At 59.0% G+C, this 26591-nt stretch overlaps 1 protein-coding gene across 1 annotated transcript; it reads left to right on the top strand.

Moving 5' to 3' along the window:
* On the top strand, positions 1-26591 carry LOC123361480. Its single transcript, XM_045001441.1, has 4 exons — positions 1-178; positions 7517-7710; positions 25159-26086; positions 26557-26591. Exons 1-4 carry the CDS (start codon positions 1-3, stop codon positions 26589-26591), a joined length of 1335 nt encoding a protein of 444 aa, XP_044857376.1.

Below are 26591 nucleotides of genomic sequence, written 5' to 3'. Positions count from 1 at the left end.
ATGTCGGCGCGCCTGGCCCTGGTGGACTGGCTGGACGAAGGCTTCTCCAGCATCCTTGAGCTGGGGGCGGTGAGCGAGCCGTGCCGGGACCCCGCCTGCTACCGGCCGGGCCAAGAGGTGGCGGCCCGGTGCCCCCTCTTCAAGGGGCTGAACCGTGCCCACATCCTGGCCCTCAGCGGTGAGCGAGCGAGCGCCCCCCTGCTCCAGATACACCCCTGTCCTCCCCCCCCACACCTCTCCGTCTGTCCCTCCCTCCATCCATCCCCCCCACACCTCTCCATCCCTCCCTATTACTGGTCATTACAATTACTGGGGGTCGTGAGCTGTCAGCCTCCACCTCAAACCCTGTTTTGCCTCCAGCATTTATATAAGTGTTAAATATATAAAAAAGTGTTTTCAATTTATAAGGGGGGGGGGGGGTCACACTCAGAGGTTTGCTATGTGAAAGGGTCACCAGGACAAAAGTTTGAGAACCACTGAATTAACCCCTCTGAAGCCTCAGGGAATGCAGGGGGGGGGGTCCTCCCTTGGTAGGGTTGGGAAGGATATTGCTCTTCTCATGTGATCCCTCCCCGCAGTGGCTAATTTTAAATGAAGCTCCCTCCCCTGACATGAATCCCCCTATGGCACTGAAATTACAAGTAGACTATTTGGCATTTGAGAAGTGACAGGGATGGGAGCCCTAATGGAAAGAAAAAAAAATAATAATTGGAGATATACCAATCTCCTAGAACTGGAAGGGACCTTGAAAGGTCATCAAGTCCAGCCCCCTGCCTTCACTAGCAGGACCAATTTTTGCCCCAGATTCCTAAGTGGCCTCCTCAAGGATTGAACTCACAACCCTGGGTTTAGCAGGCCAATGCTCAAACCACTGAGCTATCCCTCCCCCCACAAAAGCAGCAAAAAAGGTGACAGCTTGGCTCTTCTGCAAGCCTCAAACTGCTGATGAGCCTTAGGGTTGGGAAGGCTGTGCCTCCCAAACAGCCTGGCCCTGCCCCCATCCGACCCCCACCCACTTCCTGCCCCCCCGACTGCCTGCCCCCCTCAGAATCCCCGACCCATCCTGCTCCTTGTCCCCTCACCGTCCCCCAGAGACCCCCCCCACCACCCTGGGACCCCACCCCTGCTCCCCGTCTGCCCCAACCCCTATCCACCCACCCCCAGGGTCCTGACAGACTCCCCCCCCAAAATGCCCCCAATCCAACCCCCCCATTCCCTGCCCCCCCCACCTCTGCCCCCTCCCTGTGCCCTGACTGTCCCTGGGACTCCCTGCCCCTTAGCCAACCCCCCCGGCCCCAGCCTCTTACCCTCGGCTCCCTCCTCACCCGGAGCCTCAGCGCATCGCCGAGCAGCTGCAGCGTGTCCCCGGCGGGGCCTGAGCCCCACCCTGCTCCGAACCGCATGGGGAGGGGGCGGGGCTGGAAGCTCCACACCGAGCAGAGGGAGCTGAGCTCCGCCCGGAGCTCGCAGCCCCGCCCCCTCCCCACGCGGCTCGGAGCGGGGCGGAGCTCAGGGGCCCCCCCGGAGCCACGCAGCTGCAGCGGAGGAGGAGCGGCCCGTCCTCTGCAGCCAGGCAGGGCCACGCTACCGGTAAGGGGCCATCCCTCTCCCCCAAGCGGAGCCGGTAGCGCGGCCCTGCCCCGGCTGCAGAGGACGGGCCGCTCCTCGGCTCGCAGCGGCGGGAAGAGCTGGGGCCCCAGCCTGCCGCCCCCTATATTTTGCCGCCCTAGGCACCAGCTTGTTTAGCTAGTGCCTAGATCCACCCCTGAGAGAATCATGAACTGCTCAGAGACCATTAATGCAGAGAAGCAGCAAAATTAATCAAACATAGAACTGGTTCTGACTTATTTACTTGGTCTTAAAAGAGAACAACAAGGACCTGAGTCTCCTCCCTGTCAATAACCCCCTGCTCAGCCAACCAGGGTAGAGACTGAGGACGGGAGGCTGAGGGTTCTCACCAGAGAGCCCAAAGGATGGCCCAGGTCACCGGTGGGGATCACTGCCCGAGCACTATTTCAGCCCCACATTTTTGGGTGGATCTCCCAGAGTGGGAGCTGCCAAGCACTCCCCCACAACACACACACACACACTCCGCTCCTGGTGTTGGGAGGGGAACAGGTGAAAGGACAAAAGAAGCAAGAGACGAAGAGAAAGGAGGAAGGGATGGAGGAAAAGGTGAAACACAAAGGACAAATCCCAGGTGCGGAATAAAAGTCTGCCTCCTTAAGCCCGTGTTTTCCATGCTTAGACTTCGTCACCAGATGGATCAGACTGAACAGGTTTCAAACCTCGAGGAGGCTCTTACCTTCTAAACAGGGACGGCTGGTCTCTAGTAAAATCAGGAAAAGGGAAGGAGAAAACTCAAAAGAGGTTCCCCCTGGCGCTGTCGTACCTGAACCCGAATACTCTCTCAGTCCTCAAAGAGAGACCTGGAGAAGGAGACTTGGGGTACGTCTACACTATGGGATTATTCCGAATTTACATAAACCGGTTTAGCAAAACAGATTGTATAAAATCGAGTGTGCGCGGCCACACTAAACACATTAAATCGGTGGTGTGCATCCACGGTCCGAGGCTAGCGTCGACTTCTGGAGCATTGCACTGTGGGTAGCTATTCCGTAGCTATCCCATAGTTCCCGCAGCCTCCCCCGCCCCTTGGCATTTCCGGGTTGAGATCCCAGTGCCTGGTGGGGCAAAAATCATTGTCGCGGGTGGTTCTGGGTAAATGTCGTCAGTCACTCCTTCCGCTGGGAAAGCAACAGCAGACAAGCATTTCGTGCCTTGCTATGGCATCTGCCAGGGCAATCCAGGAGCCTGTTTTGCCTTTTGTGACTGTCACCGTATGTGTACTAGATGCCGCTGACAGAGGCGATTCAGCAGCGCTACACAGCAGCATGCTTTTGCTTTTGCATGACAGCAGAGATGGTTACCAGCCATATTGCACCATCTACCATACCATAAATTGGTAATAAGATGATCGTGGCTACCAGTCCTTTTGCACTGCACCATCTGTTGCTGTCATAAGTGCCCCTGGCTGCTCTTAGCCAGGGGCGCAAAAGCCAAAATTGGGAATGACTCCCTGAGTCAATCCCTCCTTTTTGGTATCTAAAAATAGAATCAGTCCTGTCTAGAATTTGGGCAAGTGTACTAGAGAACCACTGTATCATAGAACCAGAGAGCACAGCTGCTCTGTGTCAGATCCTGCAGAAATTATGAGCTGTATGCTATTCACAGGAGGTGCTCCTGCAACAACCCCACCTGTTGATTCCATTCTACCCCCAGCCTTCCTGGGCTACCATAGCATTGTCCCCCCACTTGTGTGATGACACAGTGACTTGATTCTCTATCCCCTTTTTAATGATTCCTAACATCCTGTTTGCTTTTTTGACCGCCTCTGCACACTGCGTGGACATCTTCAGAGAACAGTCCACGATGACTCCAAGATCTTTTTCCAAAGCCACCTGAAGCCGCCCCGGACAGCTAAACATAGAAGCTGCCGCCGAATTGCCGCCGCGCTGAAATGTGCCTGCCGCCCTAAGGGCACACGGACTGCCCCGCCCCCGCCCGCAGCAGCAATTCGGCGCGCTGCTTGGGGGCAAAACAAGGGGGGCTGCCGCCCCTTGCAGAATGCTGCCCCAAGCACCAGCTTGGAATACTGGTGCCTGGAGCCGGCCCTGGGTTGTACCTCACTGCTTGGCTGTAGACAATGGATCTTGTGGTGTGCCCGGAATGGAAGCTGGAGGGTTGCATGGCAGAATGCAGAGTGTGTGTGTGTGTGGGGGGGGGGTCAGGGCAGAAGCCTGGGGGTGTGGGGGGGGGGCGTCAGCGCAGAGGGCTGGGGGTGTAAATGGGTCAGACTAACCCCTGCGGCGCCTCCTGCTGGTGACTCTGGGAATTAGCTCTGTTCCAGCGCTGGAGCGCCCTCTGCAGGCTGGTGATCCGCCTGTCTTCTACTGGCCCCCGTGTCCCGCCCTGGACCCGGTGCCCTCTTGCATGGGGTGCTACCCCCTAGCAGTAACCCCATTCTCTCTGGGTTTCCCCTGCCCAGGGAACCCCCACCTTTTATCCCCCCCTCACTTCAGTAGTGGCTACTGCCCAGTCTCTATCTAGCCCCCGTTCACTGGGGCAGACTGCAGTATCCAGTACTCATCATCGGCAAAGAGGATTTGGACCTGCTGCCTTGGCCTACCCCTAGGTTGCCCCCTGCAACCCCCAGTACCTTTTCCTCTGTGCTAGGCCGCAGCCTGGGGTTTTCTAGGCTGGAGCTTCCCCAGCTCCTCAGCCTTTCCCCAGCCCTGCTTCACCCTAGGTACCTTGTTTAGCCACTTCTCCAATCAGCCCAGCCTTTAGAGCAGCAGCTCTCAAGCCCTGCCAGGCCACTTTTAAACCCCTTCACACCAGGAGCAGGGGTTCCCCCCCCCTGCTACCGGGAGCACTCTGTCTGCTGGGGCTGCCCTGCTGGCTGGAGCACTCCCCCTTCCCTGGCTGCCTTGTGGGCTGGAGCCCCTTCTCCCTTCCTGGGCTGCTGCTGGCTGGAGTGCTCCTTCCCGGGACTACTGCTGCTGAGTGAGTGAGTGAGTGGGGAGGGGGTCTCGCTGGCCAGCCCCCACTCCTCCACCTCTGGAGGGAGAAACCAGGACCCCACCACCACCATCCCCCCCTATAGCTGCTACCACCTGTGGAGGGTCCTTCCTGGCCAGCCACCGGGGCTGCTGGAGAAGGAGGAGCTGCTGCTGCTGGAGCTGTTTGTCCTGGGGAGCTGCTGGAGCCTGGAGGAGGAAGAAGAGGACTGAGAAGACCACCGGCTGCTGGGGAGCACACAGGACTCTGACAACCACTGTGGAGGGGGCCATTAAGACTTAGTAACTTTCTAACTGTGCTCTAGTGGTGGGGGCTTAGACTGTGTTTGTGGGGACACAGGGGGTGTGGCGTGGAGCCTGCCCCCTGGTCCATCTGTGTCCCCCCCTCCAACCCCCACCACCCCCTCCACAGGCCACTTACCATCTGGCTCGGTTCCTGCCTCTGGGACTCAGCTGCTCGCCTGGCCTGCCACGCCCTATTGCCACCGTTTGGGGCTCCAGCAGCAGCTCGCCAGCTATTGACTGTGCACAAGTGCTTGTGGGTGCACGCACCCCCCCCTTCCCCTGGACTGACCCCTTCCCCTCTGCAACAGGCCCCCTGGCTTTGCCCCTTGTCCCCTGCCCCGTCCGCCCCTCGCAGCCTCGCCCCCCCCGGCCCTGCTTCAGTTTGTTTGCCAGCCCCGCCCGTCTCCCTTTGCAGCTTTGTTTGTCCTGCCCCAGCCCTGAAGCCAGCCCCTTGGTCCCTCTGCCCCACTCCCAGCCTGGTTGCTCCCCTCCCTCCGCAGCCCCTCACCCTGATTAGCCCCTCCCCTCGTGCGCCCATAGCCCGTCAGTGCGCTTGTGCCTCTCCCCTGTTTAAGTTGCCCCTCCTGCACTGCACCCCCCCCCCATTGCTCTTGTTTCCCCCCCCTCCCCTCGTGCAGCTAGAGGAGCCGGATTTCAATCCTCTGTCGGTGACTGACCCCCCCCCCGAAGTCCTCGATAGTCCCCGTATCTGCCCCCCCTCCCCATTATTGGCACCCTCCTCCCTGCCCACAGCCTAGCAGGGAGGAGTGGGTGACCTGTTCTTCCCCCCCGTCCCCTTTCTCCGGTGTTTTCCCTCCCTCCCGACTCATCATGGCGGGAGACGCGGCGGGTGGGACCCCTGGGACAACGCCCCCCCCTCCCCCGCCTGCTCCCCGCAAAACCCCCCCAGTCTCGACCTCAACCGCTGCTGCCGGACCTCCTGCCACCGCTACCGCTGAGGCGCCGGCAGCGGCAAGCAACGGGGTGCCCTCTGCTGCTGCCACGTCCCTCGCCCCCTCCGCCTCTGGGGGAGCCCCCCCCCAGCCGGCGGAAAGGGCCAGGGCAAAAAGAAGGGAAAGGGCCCCGCTAGGAAGCCTAAGCCCTCCATGGCGGAGCCTGCCACCGCTGCCGCGGCCCCGCCACCGGCCGCGGCGTCCCTCCCCGCTGTCCCCTCCACCAGCTCTGCGGGTGCCCCTCCCTCGGCCCCCAGAGCGTATGCCCAGGTGGCTGCGGCCCCCCCGCCCGCCGCTACGTCATCTCCCCCGACCGCCGCCTCCGCTACCACCTACAGCGGCCGGGGCCCCTTCCCCACCTTGACCAGGAAGCACGGCGTCCGTTGCCTCCTGGTGCCTGCCTCGCCCCACGTGGAGACCTACGTGCGGGCGCTGGCGAGGGTGGTGGGGCCCACGGCCATCGTGGCGGCCTCCAAAATGTACGGCAAGGCGGTCTTCTTCCTTGCCTCGGAGGCCGCCGCCCAGGAGGCGGTGGAGAAGGGCCTGGCGGTGGGGGGCGTGTTCGTCCCCCTGGAGCCGCTGGAGGACCTGGGTGTCCGAGTGGTCCTGACCTCCGTCCCTCCCTTCCTGCCCAATGTCGCCCTGTTACCCGCCCTCTCTACTTTGGGGAAGCCCATCTCCGTGGTGAGCCCTCTCCCCTTGGGCTGCAAAGACCCCGCCCTCCGTCACGTCCTCTCGTTCCGCCGGCAGGTGCAGCTTCAACTGTCGCCGGCGGCGCGTGGCAGAGAGGCGCTCGAGGGGTCCTTCCTGGTCCCCTATCAGAGGGCCCAGTACCAGGTGCACTACTCCACGGGGGAGGCCCGGTGTTACTTCTGCCGGGCGACGGGGCATGTTCAGAGGGACTGCCCCATGGCCCGGCTCGGAGGAGCGCCCGGGACCCCCGAGCCCCGGCAGAGCGCCGGCCCTGTCATCGCCGGCGCCCCCGGCCGCCCGGTGCCCAGAGCTGCCCCTCCTCCTCTCAGCCCATCACTGCTCCCGCTTGGGCCTTGGGGGGCCGTCCTCCAGGGTGCCCAGATGAGCGGGAGAGCCCTGCCTCTGCTGCCTGCACTCTGGCGGGGCCTGTGGCGGAGGCTGCGGCAGGGGTACTGCCGGGCGTGGGAGGGGGCTCTCCCCAGGGGGACTCCTCCCTCCCTCCTGCTGTCCCACCAGTGACTCTCCAAGCCCCCAAGCTGTCATCCCTGCCCCCTGACCCACTCCCTGTCGACCAGCCCACAGGCGATGCCATGGAGGGCTGGACCCGGGTGGAGGGTAAGCGGGGTAAGCGGAAGGCTCGGACTCCGCTCGTGCCACCTGAGGCGGAAGCCCCCCGTAAGACCAGAAAGGGGGCCACCGACACCGAGCCTTCCGCCGTGCCCCAGGGGTTGACCCATCTGCCAATGACGGCTACGGCAGACGTGGCAGCACCGGAGGGCACCACCATCCCTCCTCCGCAGTCCCTCCCTGCGGAGACCTCCGCTGCGGCCCCTCCTGTTCCCTTGCCGCCTGTGCCCCCCGCAATACCCGAGGTGAGCGTTTCCTCGGGCGCGAGTGGGGAGGACCCCGGGGTGGTGGGAGGTGAGCTCCCCTCCATCTTTGCGGAGATCGAGGCCCTGGGTCTGACCCCGGTCACCCCGGGGGAGGACGACCCTCTGCCCACAGGCCTCGATCTAGCCGACCTCACCCCAGCTTCCCCTTCCCCGTGCTCCACCGACCCTCCAGCTGTGTCTGCTCCCGCCCCCGAGGGTCCCCTGGACCCCTCGACCTGCCCAGCCGCGGACGGCACCCCGCTGATGGCCGCCGAGCCTGTTGCGGCGACGGCCGGTGCCTCGTGGCTGGGAGACGAGCTACCAGAGGTGTCCCTCGGTGGTGCGGGGCAGCTGAGTTCCTTCCCGGCTGGGGGCCCCCCAGAGGGTTCTGCACTTCTCACCGCCGAGGCTGCTCTACCTGCCATTGGGCCCGAGCCTGGTGTCACTGGGGATCCCCTCCCTACCCCTCACACCCCCGTGCCTGGCCGCGAGGAGCCGCTTACTAATGGTTCAGCTCCTGAGGCCCAGGGTCCCGTCTCTGTCCCTCCCCGCACCCCTGCTCCTGACCCCGTCCCTGCCCCCTCCACCTCCCATGATGTTATTGCCGCCCCTGGAGCTGTCTCCTTCCCTTTCCCGGAGGATGACTCCCAGGGAGCGGCCTTTGAGTTCCACAGTCCCGACCCACTAGGGGCTGCACTCTTCCCTCCGCCGCTCCCCACTGAACCAGGGTCCGCCCCTTGCTTGCCCGTCCCAGTAGGCCACGGGGCTGCGCCAGAGGCCCCACCGGTGGACCCCCGGAGGCCAGTGACTCCGCCCCCCCATACGCTGCGAGAGGAGTTGCGGGAGTTCTTGGAGGACGTCCGGGGCTCCCGCAACAAGGTCGTGCTTGCTCTCCAGCGCTGGGGGGACTTCCACCGGATCCTCCTGGCCACGCGGGCCCTCATAGGGGAGGGCAAGGGGACCGGGAAGCAGAATGTCGCGGCTTACCACCGGGCACGCGGCTTCCGTGACTCCCTGCTCGCCTTCGGGGTGGGCCACGGTTTGCTGCGCGGCCCAACGGGGGCCGTGAGCGCCCCTGCTGACGTGGATCCCCCCCAGCCCTCCTCATGGCAGTCATCACCTTTGCCACACTAAACGCCCGGAGCTGTAGGGTGGGTTTCCGCAGGAGCCAGGTGCTCTCCTTCCTTCGGGAGGGGGGGGTACTCCGTGGTTTTCCTGCAGGAGACCCACACGGATCCGGCCGCCGAAGCTAACTGGCGGCTGGAGTGGGGGGACGGGGTCTACTTCAGCCATCTCACGACCCGTCGGGCTGGAGTGGCTACCCTGTTCTCCCCCGACCTATGGCCAGAGGTGCTGGGGGTCGCCGAGGCTGTGCCGGGCCGCCTGCTGCACCTCCGGGTCCGCATGGCGGGGCTTGTGGTCAACCTCGTCAACGTCTATGCCCCGACATCGGCCCCGGAGCGGCTGCGGTTCTATCGGCAGGCGTCCGCCTTCCTCGGCTCCCTGGATCCTCGCGAGTGCCTGGTCCTGGGCGGGGACTTTAACACCGTCCTCGAGGAGCAGGACCGCTCGGGGACCGAGCAGAGCCCGGCCGCCGCGGACGTCCTCAGGGAGATCGTCGCCCATCACTCCCTGGTGGACGTCTGGCGCGACCACCACCCGGACGACGCCTCCACGTACACCTATGTCCGGGTGGAACCCCATCGGTCATGCCACTCCCGGTTGGACCGCATCTATCTGTCCCGGTTCCATCTCTCACGGGCCCAGTCCTCCAGCATCCGGCCGGCCCCTTTTTCGGACCACCACCTCGTCACCGTGACGGCCTCTCTCTGCGCGGAGAGGCCGGGGCCGGCCTATTGGCACTTCAACAACAGCTTGCTGGAGGATGGGGGCTTCGTGGCGTCCTTCCGGGAGTTCTGGCTGGCCTAGCGAGGGCAGCGGTGTGCCTTTCCCTCGGCGCGGCAGTGGTGGGATGTGGGGAAGGTGCGCGCCCGGCTGTTCTGCCGTGACTACACCCGGGGCGCCAGCCGACGGAGGGATGCGGCGATAGGGCAGTTGGAGCGGGAGGTCTTAGAGCTGGAGAGGCGTCTGGCCGCCAGCCCCGAGGATCCATCCCTTTGCAGAGCGTGCCGGGAGAAGCGGGAGGAGCTCCGGGTCCTGGAAGACCATCGGGCCCGGGGCGCCTTTGTTCGATCCCGCATCTGCCTCCTTCGGGAAATGGATCGCGGCTCCCGCTTCTTCTATGCCCTGGAGAAACGGAGGGGGGCCAAGAAGCACGTCACCTGCCTCCTGGCGGAGGACGGCTCCCCCCTCACGGATCCGGCGGAGATGTGCGAGAGGGCCCGGACCTTCTACGCGCACCTTTTCTCCCCGGATCCAACCGATCCTGCCGCTTGCAAAGTGCTCTGGGACGGACTCCCGACGGTCAGCGCGGGCGACCGGGACCGGCTGGAGCTGCCTCTCACTCTGGCCGAGTTCTCGGAAGCCCTCCGTCGCATGCCCACCAATAAATCCCCGGGCATGGACGGGCTGACCGTGGAGTTCTACCGCGTGTTCTGGGACGTCCTTGGCCCAGACCTAGTCACCGTCTGGGCCGAGTCCTTGCGGGGCGGGGTCCTCCCTCTTTCGTGCAGGCGAGCCGTGCTCGCTTTATTGCCGAAGAGGGGGGACCTCCGCGATTTACGGAATTGGCGTCCCATCTCGCTCCTCAGCACGGACTATAAAATCGTTGCGAAGGCCATTTCGATTCGGCTAGGGTCCGTGCTGGAGGACGTGATCCACCCAGACCAGACCTACACCGTCCCGGGCCGTAGCATCTTCGATAACCTGTATCTGGTCCGGGATCTCTTGGAGCTTGGGTGCAGGGATGGTCTGTCGTTCGCCCTCCTGTCCCTGGATCAGGAGAAGGCGTTCGACAGGGTGGACCACGGGTATCTCCTGGGCACTCTGCAGGCGTTAGGCTTCGGATCCCAGTTTGTGGGGTTTCTCCGGGTGCTGTACGCTTCCGCAGAGTGTCTGGTCAGGCTCAACTGGACCCTGACCGAGCCGGTCAGCTTCGGGCGGGGAGTGCGGCAGGGGTGCCCCCTCTCGGGCCAGCTGTACGCCCTGGCGATCGAGCCCTTCCTCTGTCTCCTCCGCAGGAGGTTGACGGGGTTGGTGCTTCGGGAGCCGGAGCTGCGGCTGGTCCTGTCGGCGTACGCCGACGATGTGCTCCTCGTGGTCCAGGACCCGGGCGACTTGGCACGGGTGGAGGCCTGCCAGGCCGTGTACTCGGCGGCCTCCTCCGCCCGGGTCAACTGGGTCAAGAGCTCTGGCCTGGTGGTAGGGGACGGGTGGCAGGCGAGCTCCCTCCCACCCGCACTTCAGGCCATCCGGTGGAGCGCGGGTCCGCTGCTCTATCTCGGCGTTTACCTTTCTGCCACGCATCCCTCTCCGCCGGAGAACTGGCACGGTTTACAGGGCAGGGTGGCGGAGCGGCTCCGGAAATGGACAGGACTCCTCCGGTGCCTTTCCCTCCGAGGGAGGGCACTGGTGCTCAATCAACTGGTCCTGTCCATGCTCTGGTACCGGCTCAACACCCTGGTCCCGGCCCCGGTGTTCCTGACCGACCTCCGGAGGGTGGTGCTGGAGTTCTTTTGGCCAGGACTGCACTGGGTCCCTGCAGGGGTACTCCACCTGCCCCTGGAGGAGGGAGGGCAGGGCCTGAAGTGCCTCCGCACTCAGGTCCACGTCTTCCGCCTCCAGGCACTGCAGAGGCTCCTTTATGGTGCGGGTAGTCCGGCGTGGAGAGCCCTGGCGCACGCCTTCCTGCGCCGCTTCCGAGGGCTCCGATACGACCGGCAGCTCCTTTATCTCGATCCGAGGGGTCTTCCGCGAGACCTCTCCGGGCTGCCGGTCTTCTACCAGGACCTCCTCCGGACCTGGAAGCTGTTCTCTGCGACCAGGTCCGTGGCGGCCACCGAGGGGGCAGACCTCCTCGCGGAGCCCCTGCTACACAACCCTCAGCTCCGTGTGCAGGTGGCGGAGTCCCCCGCGGTGCGCCAGAGGTTGGTCCTGGCAGAAGCCACCAGGGTCGGAGACCTCCTGGACTACGACCGGGGAGACTGGCTGGATCCCCTGACGCTCGCTCGGCGGATGGGGCTCTCCAGACCTTGTACTCCCCGGCGCGTACTACAGGAGGTGAAGGCCGCTTTGCCGCCCGCTGCTCGAGCTTACCTCGACCGGGTCCTGCGTGAGGGCACGCCCCGCCCACCCCCCACCCCGAGCCCTCCGGACCTCTTCATCGGGCCCCTGCCCCGTGGACCCGACCGGCCCCCCCGCCCCTTCTCCGCAAGCCGGCTGCACGATCTGCAGCCGGTCCGTTTCCAAACCGCGCCAAGGAAACAACTCTACGCGCTCGTGCTCCACACCGTTCACTTTCTCACCCTCGTGTCCCGCCCCGACACCAAGTGGCGGGACCTCCTGCCACCTGTGGAGGGTGAGGAGCCCCGGTGGGCCAGCCTGTACTCCACCCTGGTCCCGAGGCCTGCCGGGGATATCAGCTGGCGGCTCCTTCACGGGGCCGTGAGCACGGGCGTGTACTTGGCGCGGTTCACCCCTGTCCCGGACACCTGCCCCTTCTGCGGCGTGAGGGAGACCCTGGCGCATGTTTACCTAGAGTGCGCCAGGTTGCAGCCCCTATACCGGCTCCTCACCGACATTCTGTTACGTTTCTGGCTGCACTTTTCCCCTCACCTCCTTATCCATGCACTCCCTATCCGTGGCCCCATAAAGTCGCGGGACCTCTTGGTCAACCTCCTCCTCGCCCTGGCTAAAAAGGCCATCCACGCGACCAGGGAGAGAAGGTTGGCCGACGGAGACTCCTGCGACTGTGGGGCTTGTTTCCGGTCCCTCGTCCGCTCACGTCTCCGGGCGGAGTTCCTCTGGGCGGCGTCCGCTGGCTCCCTTGTCGCCTTCGAGGAGCAGTGGGCGCTGTCCGGGGTTCTCTGCTCGGTGTCCCCGTCAGGATCCCTTCTTATGACCCTTTGACCTCACTCCTGTCCCTGTTCTTTTATTAGTTGTCCCCCGCACTTAGTGGGTTTCCGTGACCCTGTGGAACCTCCCCTTAGGCTGGGGGGGGGATCCATTAGCATGGGGTGGGCCTCCGCCTGCCCCCTCTCCCGGATAACCCAATAGTACAGGACCTGCTCTGTCTGCTTGGGCTGCTCTGCTGGCTGGAGCATTCCCCCCCCTCTCTGGCTGCCTTGCTGGCTGGAGCCCCTTCACCCTTCCTGGGCTGCTGCTGCTGGCTGGAGTGCTCCTTCCCAGGACTGCTGCTCCTGCTACAACTGCTGCTGAGTGGGTGAGTGAGGGGTGGGGGGGGGGGCCTTGCTGGCCAGCCCCCACTCCCCCACCTCTGGAGGGAGAAGCCAGGACCCCACCACTACAGCTGCCACCTGGGGGGGTCCTTCCTGCCTGGCCACCAGGGCTGCTGGAGAAGGAGGAGCTGCTGCTGCTGCTGCTGGAGCTGTGTTTGTCCTGGGGAGCTGCTGGAGCCTGGAGGAGGACTGAGAAGACCACCGGCTGCTGGGAAGTGCACAGAATCTGAAGACCACTGTGGAGGGGGCCTTAAAAACTGAGTAACTTTTTGACTGTGCTCTAGTGGTGGGGGTTTAGACTGTGTTTGTGGGGACACGGGGGTGTGGTGTGGAGCCTGCCCCCTGGTCCATCTGTGTCCCCCCCCAACCCCCACCACCACCGCTGCCCCCTCCACCACCCCTGCTGGCCCCTTACCATCTGCCTCAGTTCCTGCCTCTGGGATTCAGCTGCTCGCCTGGCCTTCCACGCCCTATTGCCACCGTTTGGGCCTCCAGCAGCAGCCAGCTAGCCATTGACTGTGCACAAGTGCTTGTGGGTGCACGCACCCCCCCCCTTCCCCTGGACTGACCCCTTCCCCTCTGCAACAGGCCCCCTAGCTTTGCCCCTTGTTGCCTGCTCCGTTTGCCCCTTGTAGCCTTCCCCCCCCCGCCCCGCCCAGCCCAGCTTCAGTTTGTTTGCCAGCCCCGCCCGTCTCCCTTTGCAGCTTTGTTTGTCCTGCCCCGGCCCTGAAGCCAGCCCCTTGGTCCCTCTGCCCCACTCCCAGCCTGGTTGCTCCCCTCCCTCCGCGGCCCCTTGCCCTGATTAGCCCCTCCCCTCGTGCGCCCATAGCCCCGTCAGTGCGCTTGTGCCTCTCCCCTGTTTAAGCAACAAAGAATCCTGTGGCACCTTATAGACTAACAGACGTTTTGCAGCATGAGCTTTCGTGGGTGAATACCCACTTCTTCAGATGCATCTGAAGAAGTGGGTATTCACCCACGAAAGCTCATGCTGCAAAACGTCTGTTAGTCTATAAGGTGCCACAGGATTCTTTGTTGCTTTTACAGATCCAGACTAACACGGCTACCCCTCTGATACTTGGTCCCCTGTTTAAGTTGCCCCTCCTGCACTGCACCCCCCATTGCTCTTGTTTCCCCCCCCCTCCCCTAGTGCAGCTAGAGGAGCCGGATTTCAATCCTCTGTCGGTGACTGACCCCCCCCCCCGAAGCCCTCGATAGTCCCCGTATCTGCCCCCCCCCTCTATTGTTGGCACCTTCCTTCCTGCCCATAGCCTAGCAGGGAGGAGTGGGTGACCTGTCCCTTACCCCCACCCCCTTTCTCCGGTGTTTTCCCTCCCTCCCCACTCAGCATGGAGGGAGACGCGGCGGGTGGGATTCCCGGGACGACGTCTGTCCCCCCTCCCTCGCCTGCTCCCCCCAAATGCCTCCTGGTCTCGACCTCACCCACCGCTGCCGGACCACCTGCCACCGCTCTCGCTGAGGCGCCGGCAGCGGCGACCGACGGGGTGCCCTCTGCTGCTGCCATGTCCCTTGCCCCTTCCGCCTCTGGGGGAGCCCCCCCGGCCGGCGGAAAGGGCCAGGGCAAAAAGAAGGGAAAGGGCCCCACTAGGAAGACGAAGCCCTCCATGGCGGAGCCTGCCACCGCTGCCGCGGCCCCGCCACTGGCCGCGGCGTCCCTCCCCGCTGTTCCCTCCACCAGCTCTGCGGGTGTCCCTCCCTCGGCCCCCAGAGCGTACGCCCAGGTGGCAGTGGCCCCCCCGCCTGCCGCTACGTCATCTCCCCCGACCGCCGCCTCCGCTACCACCTACAGCGGCCGGGGCCCCTTCCCCACCTTGACCAGGAAGCACGGCGTCCGTTGCCTCCTGGTGCCCGCCTCGCCCCACGTGGAGACCTACGTGCGGGCGCTGGCGAGGGTGGTGGGGCCCACGGCCATCGTGGCGGCCTCCAAAATGTACGGCAAGGCGGTCTTCTTCCTTGCCTCGGAGGCCGCCGCCCAGGAGGCGGTGGAGAAGGGCCTGGCGGTGGGGGGCGTGTTCGTCCCCCTGGAACCGCTGGAGGACCTGGGTGTCCGAGTGGTCCTGACCTCCGTTCCTCCCTTCCTGCCCAATGTCGCCCTGTTACCCGCCCTCTCTACACCGGGGGTGTGGCGTGGAGCCCGCCCCTGGTCCATCCGTGTCCCCCTTCGCCCCCACCACCATCGTTGCCCCCTCCACCACCCCCGCTGGCTGTTTTCCATCTACTTCGACCTCCTGCCTCTGGGACTGAGCTGCTCACCTGGCTTGCCACGCCCACTTCCACCATTTGGGCCTGCAACAGCAGCAGCCACCACTGACTTTTTGCACAAGTGCCCGTGGGCACACCCCCCACCCCCACCCCTTTGGCCTGGCCCCCTCTCCTTTGCCACATTTGTTTGCCCCACCCCTTTTCCCTCTGCGGCCCTGCTTGTCCTGCCCCAGCCCTGCAGCTAGCCCCGTGGTCCCTCTGCCCCGTTCCTAGCTCGACCTTCCCCCCCCCCAGCCCTGTGCTCCCCCAGCCCTGATTAGCCCCTCTCCTCGTGTGCCCATGCCCCATCCCATGCGCTTGTGCCCTTCCCCCATTTGAGTTTGCCCTTATTCACTGCACCCCCCATGTTGTTAGCCCCCCTGATCCCCTAGTGCAACTAGAGGAGCCGGAATTCCCCTCTGGGTCGGTGACCTGACACCCTTCCGCCCCTGGGTCCTCGATTGCTCCCCACGCCCCTTTAGCCTTCCCTTTCTGGCACCCTCCTCCCCTGCCTGCAGCCTAGCGGGGAGGGGTGGTTGCCTCCTTTCCCTTCCCTCCCCTCGCTGTTTGTCCCCCTCCCCGCTCTCGTTATGGCGGGGGACGCGGCGGGGGAGACCCCTCGCGATGCTCCCACCACCCCTCCTCCGGAAACCCCCGTGTCCATTCCCCGAGCCTCTACCTCGACCACCGTTGCCGGTCTACCTGCCACTGCCCCCGCTGGGGCACCAGCAACGGCGAGTACTGAGGAGGCGTCCGCTGCTGCCACGTCCTTTGCCCCTTCCGATTCGGGGGGAGCCCCCGCAGCCGGTGGGAAAGGTCGGGGTGGGAAGAAGGGTAAGGGCCCCGCTAAAAAGACCAAGCCCTCCATGGCGGGGACTGCCCCCGCTGCCGCGGCCCCACTACCGGCCGCGGCATCCCTCCCCGCTGTTCCCTCAACCAGCTCCGCGGGTGTCCCTCCCTCGGCCCCCAGGGCGTATGCCCAGGTGGCGGCGGCCCCCCCGCCTGCCGCTGCTCCTCCAACCGCCGCTTCCACTTCCATCTATAGCGGCCGGGGCCCCTTCCCCACCTTGACCAGGAAGCACGGCGTCCGTTGCCTCCTGGTGCCCGCCTCACCCCACGTGGAGACCTACGTGCGGGCGTTGGCGAGGGTGGTGGGGCCCACGGCCATCGTGGTGGCCTCCAAGATGTACGGGAAGGTGGTCTTCTTCCTGGCGTCGGAGACCGCCGCCCAGGAGGCGGTAGAGATGGGTCTGGCGGGGGGGGGCGTGTTCGTGCCCCCCGAGCCCTGGTATGGCGCTGGCCCTGTCACTACCAGTGCCCCTGGCTGCCCGGCACCTGCAGCTGCCCCTCCTCCTTCTCGGTCCACCACTGTGGAAGAGGGTATGGCAGACCTGGGGGTCCGCTTGATCCTGACCTCCGTCCCTCCCTTCCTGCCCAATGCCGCCCTGCTGCCCGCCCTTTCTGCCCTGGGGCGCCCTATCTCCGTCATCAGCCTTCTCCCGTTGGGCTGCAAGGACCCTGCCCTCCGTCACGTCCTCTTGTTCCGCCGGCAAGTGCAGCTTCAACTGCCGCCGGTGGTGCGTGACGGAGAGGCGCTCGAGGGGTCCTTTGTGGTCCCCTACCAGGGAGCCCGCTACCGCGTGCATTACTTGACGGGGGAGGCCCGGTGCTACCTCTGCCGGGCGATGGGGCACATCCAGAGGGACTGCCCCTTGGCCCGGCACGGAGGAGCGTCCAGGACCCCCGAGCCCTGGTATGGCGCTGGCCCTGTCACTACCAGTGCCCCTGGCTGCCCGGCACCTGCAGCTGCCCCTCGTCCTTCTCGGTCCACCACTGTGGAAGAGGGTATGGCAGAGATGACGCCGGGCGTGGGAGAGGGCCCACCCCAGGGAGACTCCTCCCTCGTTCCTGTTGCCGCTCCATTGTTTCCCCGAGTCTCTGAGCCATCGCCCTTGCCCCCAGACCTGACCCCTGTTAGCCAGCCCCCGGATGATGCCATGGAGGGCTGGTCCTTAGTGCAGGGGAAGCGGGGCAAGCGGAAGGCTCAGGCCCCGTTACGTTCTTTGGATTCGGAGACCCCCCGGAAGAGCAGGAAGGGGGACACCAATGACGAGCCTTCCGCCTTGCCCCCTGACGACGCCCGTTTTGTGGTGCTGGCTGGGCACGACGTGGCAGTACCGGACGGTGATGCTGCCCCTGCTCCGGGGTCCCTTCTTGAGGAAGCCCCTGAGGGAGCCCCTCTTGCCCGCTTGCCATCTGAAGCCCCCATGAGCGCTGAGGTGGGCGTCACTTCGGGTGTTGGCGGGGAGGGCCCCGGGGTGGCGGACGGCGATCTCCCCTCCATCTATGAGGAGATCGAGGCCCTGGGTCTGACCCCGGTTACACAGGGGGAGGACGACCCTTTGCTAGCGGGCCTCGATCTGTGTGACCTCACCTCGGTCCCCCTGTCCCTGGGTTCCCTTCCCCTGACTGCTGCTTCTGCTCCTGCCTCTGAGGGTCCCCTGGGGTCTTCCATCAGCCTGGCTGCAGGTGGCACCTCACTGACGGCCGCCGAGCCCATTGAGGCGATGGCCGGTGCCCCGCTGCCCGGACCCGATTCCCAGGGGGTGTCCCTCTTGGGTGTGGGCCAATCGACCCCCTTCCCGGACGGGGACCCCATTGTTGACTTTCCATCTCCGGATGCCGTGGCTGTCGTTTCACCTGTCGTGGCTGCGCCCGGCGTCGTTGTGGGTCCCCTTCCCGCTCCCACGATCCCTGAGCCTGAGCAGGAGGGGCCGCTTTCCTGTGGCCCAACTATTGCAGCTCAGGATCCTGCCTCTGCCCCTCTCCTCGATTCTCGTCCTGATCCCACCCCTACTCCTGCCTCCTGCCCTGTTCCTGATACCGGCCCCACCCTTGTCCCCTTCGCCTCCCGTGATGCCATTGCCGCCCCTGGGGATGCCCCCCAGGGTGCGGCCTTAGTTGTTTTTCCCTGCCCTGACCCATCAGGGGCTGCTGTTCTCCTTTCGCCGCCCCCTGTTGAACCGGGGAGCGGGGCGGGCCGTGTGGCGTCAGCCCATCAGACGCCACGTCGGGGGTCTGCCCCCTGCCTGCCCACCTCAGTGGGCCATGGGGCTGTGACGGGGGCCTCGCTGGGGGACGGTTCTCGATCCGTTACCCCGCCCCTCCCCATGCGCTGAGGGAGGAGCTGCGGGAGTTCCTTGAGGACGTCCGTGGCTCCCGTAACAAGGTCCAACTTGCGCTCCAGCGGTGGGGGGATTTCCATCTGATCCTCCGGGCCGCGAGGGCCCTCATGGGGGAGGGTAAGAGGACCGGGAAGCAGGCCGCCGCGGCCTACCAGCGAGTCCGCCTCTTCCGTGACTCTCTACTCACCTATGGATTTGGTCACGGATTGCTGCGCGGCCCGACGGAGGCCGTGGGCGTGTCTGCCGGCGAGGATCCCCCCCAGCACTCCTCATGGCGCCGATCATCTTTGCCACTTTGAACGCCCGGGGCTGTAGGATGGGTCTCCGCAGGAGCCAGGTGCTCTCCTTCCTTTGGGACGGGGGGTACTCTGTGGTTTTCCTGCAGGAGACTCATACGGATCCGGCCGCTGAAGCTAACTGGCGGCTGGAGTGGGGGGACAGGGTCTACTTTAGCCACCTCTCGGTTCGGTCGGCAGGAGTGGCTACCCTGTTCTCCCCTGACCTACGGCCCGAGGTGCTGGGGGTTGCCAAGGTTGTGCCGGGCCGCCTGCTGCGCCTCCGGGTCCGCATGGAGGGGCTTGTGGTTAATCTCGTCAACGTCTACGCCCCGACATTGGGCCCAGAGAGGTTGCGTTTTTATCAGTTAGCAGTTAGGTTGCTATGCAGTATCTCAGCAGTTGGGCTGCATTCATTTATTTATTAATAATTCTAATACGTGATGTAAATCATGAGTATTAATGCCTGATGCTTAATTATGGACTTCCCAAAGGCCACATATGGGTTGGGGCAGCTATTGACATTACTGTAATCGAAGTAAAGGGGCAGATATAGTATATAGCCATCCTATTACCATAAGGAAGTGGATAAAATACCTCTCTTAGTTACCATTTTGTCAGGTCACCAAGACAGTGTAAACTGAAGGAGGCCTTCTTCTGATGGGCTCCCTTGCCCCTTGATCTGTTTCCAGTGGTATCCGTAACTTGTAAGTATGCACAGTGCAAGACTCTCTTTACTATACTATGGTGACCAGACCACATGACTCTGAACTCCATTTTGGTACCTGTATTTTTCCACAAACTGGACTGGGAAGTGAGTTTGGAACCCAGGGTTCCTGCCATATGGAAAAGCTACATAAGGTGGGGTGTGACATCATCTCTTGGCCTCATTCCCCACACAAGAGAACTGGAAACACCTGAGGAACAAAGACTGAACTGGGGGAAGTGCTGGTCCCAGGGTATAGGGATTTCTCGCCTGTGTATGGAAACTTGGTGTTTGTATCATCAGTCAGGGTGAGAAATTGCTCATTCAAATTCTATCCAGCTAGTATGTTAGGCTTGGTTTGAGTTTTTGGTTACTTGCTAAGTAATCTGCTTGGATCTGTTTGCTATCACTTATAATCACTGAAAATCTGTCTTTCTGTAGTTAATAAACTTCTTTTATGCTTTATCTTAACCTGTGCATTTTGAGTGAAGTGTCCAGGGAAAATCTCAGCTGGGTTAGCACAAGCTTGTTGTGAATATCTGTCCCATATCGAGGGGAAGGTGAACTGTATTAATGAGCTGACATTATACAGATCCCTGTGCAGTATAAGATGGTATAATTCTGGACTTATATTACAGCAGGTGTGCAAGGTTGGGAAGCTGGGAAATTGGCTGTTGTCTTCTCTCTGTCCTTGACTGGCTTAGGTAAGTATCAGAGGGGTAGCCGTGTTAGTCTGGTTCTGTAGAAGCAGCAAAGAATCCTGTGGCACCTTATAGATTAACAGAAGTTTTGCAGCATGAGCTTTCGTGGGTGAATACCCACTTCTTCGGATGCAAGCAGTGGAAATTTCCAGGGACAGGTGTGTATATATAAGCAAGCAAGAAGCAAGCTAGAGATAACGAGGTTAGATCAATCAGGGAGGATGGGACCCTGTTCCAGCAGCTGAGGTGTGAAAACCAAGGGAGGAGAAACTGGTTCTGTAATTGGCAAGCCATTCACAGTCTTTGTTTAGTCCTAAACTGATGGTGTTAAATTTGCAGATGAACTGGAGCTCAGCAGTTTCTCTTTGAAGTCTGGTCCTAAAGTTTTTTTGTTGTAGGATGGCCACCTTAAAATCTGCTATTGTGTGGCCAGGGAGGTTGAAGTGTTCTCCTACAGGTTTTTGTATATTGCCATTCCTAATGTCTGATTTGTGTCCATTTATCCTTTTCCTTAGAGACTGTCCAGTTTGGCCGATGTACATAGCAGAGGGGCATTTCACCCACGAAAGCTCATGCTGCAAAACTTCTGTTAGTCTATAAGGTGCCACAGGATTCTTTGCTGCTTCTGCTGGCTTAGGTAAAGCACTCAGGTAGCTTAGCTGGGTGTATGGTGCCAGCTGCTGTCGTGTTGGGTGATAACAGGGCCTGGAGAGGCTGGCTGAATCTCCAGCAAAGCAGTGTGAGAAGGGCCAACCTAGCTTGAGGGTTAGAGGGCACAGCGGTTCCCAGAAGCCCCCCAGACTGCACCCCGGGGTGACAACCCATCACACCCTACATTTCACAAGTCTCAGCAGGTTTGTCAAATCCGGTCCCCTCCCTTTCTTCACCCTAGATAGTTCCTGCCTCCCACCACCTCCAGCAGCTTTCACCCTCCTATGCATTTACTGCTTCTCTCCCTCCAAGCAGAACTCACCACCAGCTCCCTGGTAATCCCTTACCTGAGCCAGCTCCATTGAAGCCAGTTCCTTCCCCCTGGGAGGATGGGTTGATCTGGAGCAAAACGTGGATGTTATCCTGTAGCCTCCAGGACGAGAAGGGCAATGTGAGAGAATTCAGACGGGGCTTTTGTCCATTCCACAAGCCGATTCCCCCCAGCATTGTTCCCTGCTAATGGACCTTCTAGGTTCTGCCACACTGTGAAGCACAGAGTGACCTTATTCCAGTACAGGCCTAGCCCCCTCCCACCAGGATGTAACCCTCTGAGACACAGTGAAACCCTCCCAGGAACAGGGTTTCTCTGTTACACTTATAAAGTTTGTGGACAATATCAAGCTGTGAGGGGTTGCAAATGCTTTGGAGGATAGTATTAAAATTCAAAATGATCTGGACAAAGTGGAGAAATGGTGTGAAGTAAATAGAATGAAATTCAATAAGGACAAATGCAAAGTACTTCACTTAGGAAGGACCAAGCAGTTGCACACATACAAAATGGGAAATGACTGCCTAGGAAGGAGAACTGCAGAAAGGGATCTGGGGGTCATAGTGGATCATAAACTCCAATGAGTCAACAGTGTAACGCTGTTGCAAAAAAACCAAACATCATTCTGGGATGTATTAGCAGGAGTGTTGTAAGCAAGACACAAGCAGTAATTCTGCTCCACGTTTCAGGAAAGATGTGGACAAATTGGTGGAAGTTCAGAGAAGAGCAACAAAATGATGAAAGGTCTAGAAAACATGACCTATGCGGGAAGATTGAAAAAAATTGCGTTCGTTTAGTCTGGAGAAGAGAAGCCTGAGGGGACATGATCACAGTTTTCAAGTACATAAAAGGTTGTTACAAGGAGGAGGGAGAAGAATTGTTCTTCTTAACCTCTGAGAATAGGACAAGAAGCAATGGGCTTAAATTGCAGCAAGGGCAGTTTAGGTTGGACCTTAGGGAAAAGTTCCTAACTGTCAGGGTGGTTAAGCACTGGAATAAATTTCCTAGGGAGGTTGTGGAATCTCCATCATTGGGGATTTTTAAGGCAGGTTAGACAAACACCTGTCAGGGATGGTCTAGATAATACTTAGTCCTGGCTTGAGTGGACTAGCTACCTCGCGAGGTCCCTTCCAGTTCTATGATTCTATGAACCAAAGGCCAGAGAAGAGCAGAATCAAAGGGCAAAAAGCTGAGCTCGATACCTTCATGGAGGGGATGGTATGATGGGCCTGCCGACAATGGCATGTCGCTGATCTGCGACTGCTAGCAGCAGATATCTCCAAAGGCTGGTGATGGGACACTAGGTGGGGAGGGCTCTGAGTTACTACAAAGAATTCCTTCCCAGGTGTCTGGCTGCTGGGGCTTGCCCACATGCTCAGGGACTAATTGACCGCCAGATTTGGGGATGGGAAGGAATTTTGCCCAGACTCAGATTGGCAGAGATCCTGGTTTGGGGTTTTCCTGTGCCTTCCTCTGCAGCATGGGGCATGGCCTGGGTCATTTGCAGATGTAAACTAGTGTAAATGGTGGATGTTTTTTGTAACTTGAAGTCTTTAAATAATGATCTGAGGACTTCAGTAACTCAGCCAGAGGTTAGGGGCAGGGGCGGGTCTAGGCATGCCTGCGGGTGCGCTGGGGTCTGGAGCCGGCCCTGGTTAGGGGTCTATTACAGGAGTGGGTGAGTGAGGGTCCCTGGCCTGTGTTGTGCAGGAGCTCAGACTAGACGATCATGATGGTCCCTTCTGGCCTTAAAGTCTGTGAGTCTATAAACTGCCTTGCGTTGCACAGACACTGGTGCAGATTAGTGCCCCATTGTGCGGCGCATGGCAGAGACCCTGACTGAGAGCAGCACCCCCACTGTGCTGGGCACTGCAGACAGAGAGGGACAGTCCTTGCCCCAAAGAGATCACAATCCAAGTAGACAATGGGGAGGAGGAAAACCGAGAGGGGCTGGGACTTCCCCAAGGTCACCAAGCAGGTCAGGGACAGACCCCGGTAACTCCACAGCCTTGTCACCCGCAGCTTGGAAAGGTCCCCAGACCCCACTGTATTAGGCTGCAGGAAGAGGTGGTTTGCCAGGCGGTCTGGGCAGGGAGCTCAGCTGCCGTCCTTGCACACAGCTGGGGTGTGTGTGTGTGTCATGGGTCAGGAGAAGCCAGTGTCCAATCCTGTGCTCCTGGCTCTTACCTCCAGCACTCACTGCTGCCCCTCCGCTACCAGCTGCACTGCTCAGCCAGCCCCAGGCCTCAGTGAGGTCATTGTCCCCCCCCCACACACCCCAAATGGACATGATGCCCCAGTGCCAATCCGAGTGCACTAGTGTAAATTCTGTCTATACTACGGGGGATTGCACCAGTGCCTAAAACCCCAGTGTGGCAGAGCCCAAACCAGCAGTGCAGTGGCACTAGAACTGGGCTCTAGTTCTGTCACGGACAGCCTGGTTGACCTTGGACACATCACTGTTTCTCCTCCCAATTTCAGTCTCTTTACCCAGCTTCCCAGTCTTGGGAATGGAGATATTCTATCCTATCTCCTAGAGCTGGAAGGGACCTTGAAAGATCATCGAGTCCAGCCCCTGCCTTCACTAGCAGGACCAAGTACTGATTTTGCCCCAGATCCCTAAGTGGCCCCTCAAGGATTGAACTCACAACCCTGGGTTTAGCAGGCCAATGCTCAAACCACTGAGCTATCCCTCCCCGTACTGAGCTATCTGGGTCTCCTCTCTCTCCACAAGAGAACACTTCAACCTCCCTGGCCACACAATAACAGATCTTAAGGTGGCCATCCTACAGCAAAAAAACTTCAGGACCAGACTTCAAAGAGAAACTGCTGAGCTTCAGTTCAGCTGCAAATTTGACACCATCAGTTTAGGGTTAAACAAAGACTGTGAATGGCTTGCCAACTACAGAACTAGTTTCTCCTCCCTTGGTTTTCACACCTCAACTGCTAGAACAGGGCCTCATCCTCCCTGATTGATCTAACCTCGTTATCTCTAGCTTGCTTCTTGCTTGCTTATATATACCTGTCCCTGGAAATTTCCACTCTTGCATTCGACGAAGTGGGTATTCACCCACGAAAGCTCATGCTGCAAAACGTCTGTTAGTCTATAAGGTGCCACAGGATTCTTTGCTGCAAATAGCTTGAGTTAAATGTCTGCTTTTAAGGTATACACTTCCTATTTTTACCAGGCCTGATCATTTCTGAAAAACACATGCTGAGAGGGGAAATTTTGCCCCTCACCTTCTTCATGCCAGACACCTCTCCATGTGGTGAATGAAGTGGATGCTTCAAGGGTGGGGTAACATACATTGTTGCAGCTTTCCTTCTTTACCCAACTTCCTTCTGGTGCCCAAAGGAGCTTCTCACAGAGATGTGACAGAATAGTGCTATATTACACTTCCTCAGCTCTCTCCTGCACTGGCGGTCCTAGTAAACAAATTTGACCAGACCTGACGGCATACCTCCATTGGAACTGTGTGGCAGTTGGCTTGGGGAAGAACTAGAGATCCGGAACCAGTGCAGACATATAGAGCATGTGGCTCTCTTGGAATTGGTAGGATTTGTTGGCTGGTCCTGTAGCCTCCTGACCCAAACATTTGGTGAGGAAATTCCATAAGGAGGATCTGAGTTCCTCCTCCTCCCTGCAAAAATTAGAATGGTGGAGACTATATAACGAACGGTGACTTTACTGACTTCTCTTAGACAGTTAGTATTTGGGGGGAAAAAATCAAGAGAGCGATTTGCTAGTGCATTATTTCTCTTGAATTTTTAAACTTTGAGCAGGATGATGTATATATTTAAAACAATGACTACAAAACCTTATAGCAAGTGATTAAAATAAATGTTTTCTTGCTGGGGGCAAAAACATACATACAAGGAAAATGTAATTAAAAAAAAGAAATAAGGAATCAACTTTGCGGAGGTGTTGGGAAGGTTAATTTTGTTTTAGAATTCTATGGAATCTTTCTGTGGAAAGTGCTCTAGAAGTTCAAATGTCAATAGAGAAACTCTTTAAGAATCAGTAATGAAGTTTCTGAAGATATGAAGGGCAAATAGTTGTGATTGAAGCACCATAATGTGACACATTAAAAGTAGACTAGAAAAAACAATCAAAAATAGACTTCAGGAAATAATTATCTGCTGTCAACAGTCTAGTACGCTAATAGTTTTTTATCACTAATTCCTGTGACAAAACTGCTTGAAATCATATCTTTAGCAAAGGTCTTAGTAGTAGCTTTGCATTTTGAAAAAACCCCACTAAACTCTGAACAAAGCTATAATGTAACATAAATGTGTTTGGTCATTCCTAAAAGTGCAATTCTATTTGTGACAGGAATTCTCTGTTGAGATTATTTCCCCCTACGTTGGCATCTGACACTGGAAACAATGGTGACTTGTCAGGTCTGTCTTCTGAGCGCCGTTTACAAAGTAAAGATTTTCCAAACCCGAGTGGCACACGGAACTGTTACCAAGGACACTTGCGAAAGTTATCTGCTGTGGAGACTTTACACAGAGTATTTGATGACCTTTATCTTATAGAGTCTTTGCTTTCTCCTTCTGACTCTTCTACTCAGCCATCTGATGGGATCTTGAACATTTATCCTGAAAATTCTGCTTTTGAAAATAATGCCATCATTCAGCAAGAAGAATTAGCGTTTCAGAATGTACAGTTTAATCAGCATGTGTGCAATTATCATAAGATGAACTTAAATGGAGACCATGAAAAGAACTGCTCTGATTTTAGTTATTGTTCTTCTCAGTTTAGAGTTAAAGATGGCACTGGTATTCAGAAAGAGTATCGGGAAACTGACCGAGCAAGAGGCAACCCTATGAAAAATGAAAAACAAGCGCAAGCAAAGTACTCCAATGATTTGTTTAGTCCACCTACTAATGGCACATGGGGCAAAGTGTTCCAGGACAATCATTTGGTTTCTAAAAGATATGAAGATTTTACAACTTCTCGTAAATCACAGCCATCTAATCACCCGCTGCTATATTTTTTCAATCAACCATTTACTAAAGAAAATCGTTTTTCTGGAGGAACAAATAGAAACCCACAGGAAGCTCACATGCAAAATGGCCAGAATCGCTTCAATTTGGGGAAAACCTGTAATGACATTGAATATGAGAGCCGTATTAATCCTAAAGAATGTTCTCATTTACTTCTGAAAACTGCTCTACAACATAGAAATGTTCATTCGCCTTACCGTGGCCATATTTCACTGGATGATAAAAGACCAGGTCCCCCATCTACATCAAACCCTTCTTTTATTCCTTCTTTCCCATTAATGCCTGATTTTAAGCAAATGACTTATTTTGTGAGGAATCAAGTGCACCATACTTTGCCTTTCCAACTCCTTTTAAGAAGTATAGGCCTCAAAGAAATTGCCTTTGGCCTGCTAATGAGCTTGGTATTCAACTGGATAAGTGTTATGTACAGTGCAGAACTCTGAAGGAGGAGAGGAAAAAGGTAATAATCTATACCATGATAGACTTGTATGTAGGAGGTGATTATAAAGGAACAATTTACTGGTGAAAAGGAGCCAGTCTTGCTGCCTTTTTGAAATTATTGTGACTTTCATTGTACTCTAAATATTTTGAGCCCCATCTACAACAATCTATTTTGAGTCTACACAATTGTAAAAAGATACCAGACAGTGTGAATGTCGTACAATTGTGCATGAGACTGAGGTTCACCTTTTGTTTTTCAGCTGCACAGGAGTTAGGACAACTTGTTCAGCAGTAA

This window comes from Mauremys mutica, unplaced genomic scaffold (genome assembly GCF_020497125.1).
Source record: "Mauremys mutica isolate MM-2020 ecotype Southern unplaced genomic scaffold, ASM2049712v1 Super-Scaffold_2380, whole genome shotgun sequence".
NCBI classification, from domain to species: domain Eukaryota; kingdom Metazoa; phylum Chordata; order Testudines; family Geoemydidae; genus Mauremys; species Mauremys mutica.
The sequence above is the reverse complement of the archived record's forward strand: the minus strand, read 5'-3'. Positions and strand labels throughout refer to the sequence as shown.